The following is a 7,079-nucleotide window of genomic DNA, read 5'->3' as shown; positions in this document are numbered from 1 at the left end:
CGATTCTCTAATAATCATTTCGGCTAGTTCTCATGTTGCCTCTGCCAAGTCGTAAATTACCTTGATCTTACATTGCCTTTACGCTTCTTTCGCTCGTTACTTTTGAGTTTTGAGAATAATCACCGATCGTGACGTGTTCGTTAAAGTGCGCGAACACTTTTTACATGAGTGTAATTGTTATTGAAAAGCAACGATTCTTTCTACGAAGAATGTTCGCGTCGGTATAGTAGAAACGATACTTCAAATACACAGTTCGAGCATGTGTATACGTTAGTACGTTGAGTATCGTAGGATGCGTGTAGATTATAAGCATGAAGCAAAGAATGGGTGGTTGGGAACAGCAGGTGTAGAAATTACCGCGGTGGTTTTGATGATAAAAAAATAACGTTTGCTTGAAAAGAACATAGTGTAACAATAACAGTGACATTCGCGGGCAGTTGTACGTTCTGTAAGAATATTTGATTGCTATTGGTGTACGTACGTGATTACAGGTTTACATATAATAAAAAAGAACATTTTGCACCGGCTTGTACCGCGTAACTGTCCCGATCGATTTATCTTACGATTATTCTACAATGGAAGCTTTAATACCTGTAATAAATAAATTACAAGATGTATTTAATACCGTTGGCTCTGACGCTATACAATTACCTCAAATCGTTGTACTTGGTACACAGGTCAGTTAGTACATTTTTTGAATAATAAAAAAAATGATTGCTACTTTGCAATTGACAAAGCACTTAATTTGAACCTTTTTTCTTTCTAAATGTAAAGACGTAAATCTGAATAGATCAAAATTTATTAAATTAATTGTTTACATTACAAATAATAAATATATATTTATTACACATACATATGTATGTATATATGATTGTTGAAAATATTTACTAAACGTAATATTTTGTTTTTTTTAGAGTTCTGGAAAGTCATCTGTAATTGAAAGTCTAGTTGGTCGATCCTTTTTACCACGAGGTACTGGTATAGTTACTAGACGCCCCTTAATATTGCAACTTGTTTATGCACCCAAAGATGACCGCGAACATCGAAATGCAGAAAGTGGGACATTAGACCTAGATGAATGGGGCACATTTTTACATATGAAAAACAAAGTCTATACAGATTTTAATGAAATCCGTAGGGAGATAGAATCTGAAACAGAGCGTATGGCTGGATCTAACAAAGGAATTTGTCCAGAGCCAATTAATTTGAAGATATATTCGGCGTCAGTTGTTAATTTAACTCTGATAGATCTTCCTGGTATCACAAAGGTACCAGTCGGCGACCAACCAGAAGATATTGAGAGTCAAATACGACAGCTTGTGTTAAAGTATATATGTAATCCTAATTCTATTATATTAGCTGTTGTTACTGCGAATACTGATATGGCTACAAGTGAAAGTTTAAAGCTTAGCAAAGATGTTGATCCAGATGGAAGGCGTACATTAGCTGTTGTTACTAAACTGGATCTTATGGATGCTGGTAAGTCTATAGTTATTGTTACAGTATTATTAGTATTGTTTGTTATTTACTTACTATGATTTATAAAATATGTATATATCGTTTTAGGAACTGATGCTATAGATATATTATGTGGAAGAGTTATCCCTGTAAAATTAGGAATTATTGGAGTAGTTAATCGTTCCCAACAGGATATAATGAATAATAAAAGTATTCAAGATGCATTAAAGGATGAAGCTGCATTTCTGCAACGTAAATATCCTACTTTGGCAAACAGAAATGGAACTCCTTATTTAGCTAAAACATTGAATCGCTTACTCATGCACCATATTCGGGACTGTCTGCCAGAGTTGAAGGTAATAACATGGATTTTACTTGATAATAATCTATAGTTAGAAAAAACTAAAGTAAACATAATTTGGTAGAACTTATATTTTTTAAAAACAGACGAGAGTAAATGTCATGGTTTCACAATTTCAAACTCTTCTTAATTCGTATGGTGAGGATGTTTGTGACAAGAGTCAAACATTGCTCCAAATTATTACGAAATTTGCAAGTAGTTACTGTTCCACGATTGAAGGAACAGCTAGAAACATAGAAACGACTGAATTATGCGGTGGCGCTCGAATTTGTTATATATTTCATGAAACATTTGGAAAAACGCTAGATTCTATACACCCGCTGGCGGGTCTGACAAAAATGGATATTTTGACGGCCATTCGAAATGCAACTGGACCACGACCTGCGCTATTTGTACCCGAAGTTTCTTTTGAATTATTAGTTAAGCGACAAATTCGCAGACTAGAAGAACCATCGTTACGATGCGTAGAACTTGTACACGAAGAAATGCAAAGAATTATTCAACATTGTGGTACTGAAGTGCAACAAGAAATGTTACGTTTTCCAAAATTGCACGAGCGTATCGTTGATGTTGTAACGCAGTTACTACGTCGACGTCTTCCACCTACTAATCACATGGTGGAAAATTTAGTTGCTATAGAATTAGCATACATCAATACTAAACATCCAGATTTTCATAAGGATGCAGCTCTTGTGTCATCTTTATTAAAGAACTCTAATGTGGATCATGTAAAACACAACAGAAAACTTCCTTCTGCAAATTCCACATCAAATACTGTAGTTTCAAATGACACTGTAAGTAATTGTTGATAATATTTATAATAATGTTAGCATATTCTAAATGTAATAATTAAATGTATAATTATAAAACTATATATAACTGTATATAACCACTGTATATACCATCATTATTATAATATTTATTAAATTGTTATTTAATAATTTACCACGTACCTTTATAAATAATGTAACTGATAATTTTATGTTTAATCAAAAGATTAATATTTTTTTTAATCATTTTCTGTGTGTTGTATAAGTAAATACATGTAATGTTTCTAACAGAATGTAAAATCACTCAATAATCAAGATGAAGTGGCATCTTTTCCTGAGCAGAATAAGGACCAAGGACATCAAATGGTGTTAAGTAACTGGTTATTAAATAATCTTATACCTCAAGGAAGAACTGAAAGCAGTTCGGTTGATGGTTCTCCAGTAAGGAATCGTGAAACCAGTACTTCTCCTCACCCAAATCAAAATACAGTAATTGAAATACAGAAAGCATCTCCGCAACAAAAACCTGTAAATCTACTGCCTGAAGTACCAGTGCAAACATCTCGTAAACTAAGTGAACGAGAACAACGAGACTGTGATGTAATTGGTATGGATAAAAATATATATTTTTTCAAGGAATATTATTTTATGTTATTTATTTATATACATTTTCTTTTTACAGAAAGATTAATAAAATCATACTTTTATATTGTACGAAAATCTATACAAGATAGCGTACCCAAAGCTGTCATGCATTTTCTAGTCAACTATGTAAAGGATAATTTACAAAGTGAACTCGTAACACATTTATACAAATCAGATCACGCTGAAGTTCTTTTAAATGAGAGTGAACACGTCGCTGTTAGGCGCAAAGAAGCAGCAGATATGCTAAAGGTATGTACAAAGAAACAATACTTTTTCTTCTACATAAATTCTTGATCTGTTTGTATTTGTTTTCTATTACAGGCACTAACACAAGCTGGTCATATTATTAGTGAAATTCGAGAAACGCACATGTGGTAACTGATTTTATATATTATTTACATGATCAGTTTATAGTTCAATTTAGACAATTTGATGGTTTCATAAATAAACTGACAGACGAGATGATGTGTACCTCTAAATACTGTATATAAATTGTATTTTTCGTGCAAGTAGTCTTTATAATTACAACAGTTATTTTTAAGGTTTTAACATGCATTTTGTTTTAGTTTTATTTTATAGAATAAAATACAATCACACGTGCATTTGTAGTAATCATCGATATTAAACGATCAATGTATTACCACTTATAACAATGGTGCTCGTGCCATGACTTTAAAAGCCTTACCAAAGTTATGCAAATATCTAATTTACATAAAAAAACGATCACGAATGCTGGGCAGTTTGTTATATTTTGTAACATTTTGCACTACATGAAAAAATTGAAAAATGGCAATAGCTAATACAAAAGATATGTAATGTAAAAAAATCTTGTTTTTGAATGCTTGTGATACAGGTCCTGAGTCGTGTGTGTGTGTCCACGTGTGTATGTATATAATACGTATATACATATTAATATTTTTTTGTTGATTTATTACTATTGAGAGGTACAACCAAACTGATTGTAACACTGAATAATACATTGTTGTGTTTTAATAGTTTCAATGTTGGGTGCGATGAGATACTTCTCAATAAACTGTATATGCTCAAGTAACTGAGGAAGAGCCTGTTCATAATGGCCGTCATACATTTTAGAAATAGCGTTCAATCTTTTCTCAACTGACTTTTGAAACTGATTCTTTATTTTTTTTAGATCAATTTTCTCGGTACAGTTGCGACACCGTTTACTAGATATATTTTGCATATGTTTTTCATTTAATGCGATTGTACCAATAATTTCTGAACACACCTTGCATTTGAAATTCATAGTTTCAGGTAGCGGATATTGCCAATTTTGTGCACATGCTTCGCATGCACATACGAAACGATACTTTTTCCACAAGTATTCAAGCCTTGATTCAAGCCTCTCGCTAAGCCAGTGCGGTCCATAACAATCAAGAATTTCGGTATCCTTACCGATAAAACGTAATGCTCTTAATGCAACTATTCCTATCGAAAATTATTCTTGTTTATTTAGATTTCATAAAACATAAGGAATCAGTAATTAAAAGCATGCTTTTTACCTGATGGATAAGAATGGCGAACTACATTTGGATAACAACTGTGGTTTGTAAGACTAACCGAAGGATAAATTGCTCCGCCTATATGCCTTGGTTCCCAAGCATGCGTTTTTTTATCATATATATTTTCTACAATTTCATAAGCATTGCAATTAATAACTTGTAAGTTGTGCAACATTGCCACTGCCAAGAAGATGAAAGATTCTTTTAAGCAAATAACGTCCATTTTACTCAAGACAAAAGTAAAACACTTTGCTAAAAATATAGCTTCTATAGCTCGAACAAGATTTATGCTAGGTTCCATCTCTGCACAATGAGTTTCTAAATTTAATATGGTACGATAATCGTGAGTACAATAAGCTTGATTTATTCCTAGATCGCTGTATTCTTTGTTTTTATTTGCAGCGTAATCTCGAAGAAAATTGTCATTTAAAAAAGGAATTTTACTTTTTTCCGGATTGTTAATTTCCTTAGTATTTGAAGATAAAAAGGCTGAAATTATCATTCTATAAGCTAGCAATAAATGTGAAGTATGTATTTCTTCAAGATCATTTCCATAAAAAGCGTCAAATATAAAACATTCGTATTGATGATACATTTGCCACGCTTCTCTGCGACATTTTTCCGTACAGAAAGATACCTGTAGAAGTACAAGTTTATTTATATTTTTAAAATAATATATTAACATCATATCAATAGAATATGAAAGTACAAGAAAATAGAATGATCGAAGATAATAAAAACGATATCGATATCGTGGTCTGTGTTACTAACTGTTTGGCAAAAATAACAAGGAATTTTAACACTGTCACTCGATTTAAGAGTAATATGACAGTGTAAACAATTTCTATCAAGTGCTTCCTTCTTCGTACTGAATGCAAATGGTGTTTCAACGATAAGAACAGATCCTGCCTTGATGTTTCTTGTAGCTACGAGATGTCGACCTCGTGTTTCATCAAATTGTAAAGCAATAGCATCGGAACAACTTTTAAGAGTAGCATGCTGTTTTCTATCAACACTCGGTACCACCAAAGCATTTCTTGTCAATGCATTTTCGGGGGAAACATTTTGACTTTTGTTGCATTTTTTACGCAGTCTTTTGTCCTGAGAAGATAACAGCTTCATATTTTTATAGCATTCACGCTCTAATTGGGTACATGCTTTTCTACGTTCCGAGAAATCGTTCTTATATTCAGGAGTTTTATCGTAAAAGTTTTCGGGAAGTGCAAGCATGCATTCGCAATATTTCAAGCATTTTACGAAAGCTTTCGAATTATAACAGTATTTTGCGCAATCTAGAAGCGCATTCAGAAACAATCTACTAGTTACACTGGCTTTAAACAGTGTTTCGGTAAGAATACTACTTTTATTTGTTTCCTCGTGCACAATTCCATCCTCAGTTATCATTCCACTTCTTTTGTAAAGTTCCGCCGCTTTAATATCATCCTTACCCCTGTACGACTCGACTATCATTACTCTTTCAATACACGGTATGTTTATGAGAACCTTTATCATTCCTTCCCTATCTCCCTTTTCAGACAATTCCTTGAGACGACTTGCACATGGTTCTACAATTGCAGCGTTGTAAGCAACCTTGAAAAATTCGCTAAAGGAGATGTACCTATGAAAAATTTCAATCATTTATACGTATGTATATAATAGTAAAATTTAATTTGTACATAATAGTAAAATTTAATAATTGTCGCGTAATTTCAACAATTATGCGCGCAGCTAATTTAGATTTCTAAATTTACCAGTGGAAGTTAATCCAAACTGAAATAGTTCGAGCAATTATTTTAAACATGTACATACTTACAGTGATGTTGTCTTTTATTAGTGGTATTTTATCAGAAATAAATTAAATAAAAACTGTTTTATTTATATGTTTGTAGATCTAACGAAATAGGGCATATCTTTCTAAATGTATAGATTATAAGAAAAATTGATTGCTCACCCTTTCGTAAGAGACATGATTTTGCAAAATATTGATAAATTGTATAATTATCATTACATTAGAGCTTGCAAGTTTATTGCAGGTGCAAGTCAAGAAGACGAATGAGCTGTGACGAATTCTAAAATTAGATCTTGCGCGCTAGGACATGTAAATGATTTCTATTGATGCATTTTAAATTTAAGCTCGGTAAAAAGTAAAGAATAATTTTATTGAGTCACTGCTAATTTTTGAAATTTCAATATGTAATACAATACCACGACGAAATAAAATGAATACAATTAAATTTGTAACAATAAAGAAAGATTAATACAATACATGTGATTTTAATATTTTTAGTAATTTATAATGTAGTAAGTATATGCTCATGAAATGAT

At 32.1% G+C, this 7,079-nt stretch overlaps 2 protein-coding genes across 3 annotated transcripts; one reads left to right on the top strand and one right to left on the bottom strand.

Annotated features, from left to right (window-relative positions):
• The first annotated feature begins 109 nt into the window (after window positions 1–109).
• Window positions 110–4,285, top strand: LOC122529413 (dynamin-1-like protein). The gene is made up of 7 exons (XM_043655531.1): window positions 110–677; window positions 915–1,479; window positions 1,567–1,814; window positions 1,906–2,613; window positions 2,881–3,196; window positions 3,272–3,483; window positions 3,556–4,285. The coding sequence occupies exons 1-7, from the start codon at window positions 576–578 to the stop codon at window positions 3,610–3,612; spliced, it is 2,208 nt and encodes a 735-aa protein (XP_043511466.1). The 5' UTR covers window positions 110–575; the 3' UTR covers window positions 3,613–4,285.
• LOC122529414 (SET and MYND domain-containing protein 4-like) lies at window positions 4,144–6,819 on the bottom strand. 2 transcript variants are annotated; one of them, XM_043655533.1, is made up of 4 exons: window positions 6,706–6,819; window positions 5,526–6,372; window positions 4,755–5,391; window positions 4,144–4,680 (listed from the first exon to the last, which is right to left on the bottom strand). In XM_043655533.1, exons 1-4 carry the CDS (start codon window positions 6,720–6,722, stop codon window positions 4,169–4,171), a joined length of 2,013 nt encoding a protein of 670 aa, XP_043511468.1. In that variant the 5' UTR covers window positions 6,723–6,819; the 3' UTR covers window positions 4,144–4,168. The 2 variants fall into 2 exon arrangements, with proteins under 2 accessions (XP_043511468.1, XP_043511469.1); XM_043655534.1 differs by lacking the exon at window positions 6,706–6,819 and adding an exon at window positions 6,568–6,666.
• Window positions 6,820–7,079: the final 260 nt, after the last annotated feature.

Source organism: Frieseomelitta varia, unplaced genomic scaffold, assembly GCF_011392965.1.
Source record: "Frieseomelitta varia isolate USP_RPSP 00005682 unplaced genomic scaffold, Fvar_1.2 scaffold_285, whole genome shotgun sequence".
Lineage (NCBI taxonomy): Eukaryota > Metazoa > Arthropoda > Insecta > Hymenoptera > Apidae > Frieseomelitta > Frieseomelitta varia.
Note: the sequence above shows the minus strand (reverse complement) of the source record. Positions and strands in the feature narration are given on the sequence as shown.

What these genes read in the sequence shown, in the direction of transcription:
- LOC122529413 (XM_043655531.1), top strand. Translation starts at nt 576, where the DNA reads ATGGAAGCTTTAATACCTGTAATAAATAAATTACAAGATGTATTTAAT. An exon ending in ACTGGATCTTATGGATGCTG is followed by an intron (nt 1,480 to 1,566) that starts GTAAGTCTATAG and finishes ATATCGTTTTAG; the next exon opens with GAACTGATGCTATAGATATA. An exon ending in AAGCAGCAGATATGCTAAAG is followed by an intron (nt 3,484 to 3,555) that starts GTATGTACAAAG and finishes TTTCTATTACAG; the next exon opens with GCACTAACACAAGCTGGTCA.
- LOC122529414 (XM_043655533.1), bottom strand. An exon ending in CTTGTTATTTTTGCCAAACA is followed by an intron (nt 5,392 to 5,525) that starts GTTAGTAACACA and finishes GTACTTCTACAG; the next exon opens with GTATCTTTCTGTACGGAAAA. An exon ending in TCGCCATTCTTATCCATCAG is followed by an intron (nt 4,681 to 4,754) that starts GTAAAAAGCATG and finishes AATTTTCGATAG; the next exon opens with GAATAGTTGCATTAAGAGCA.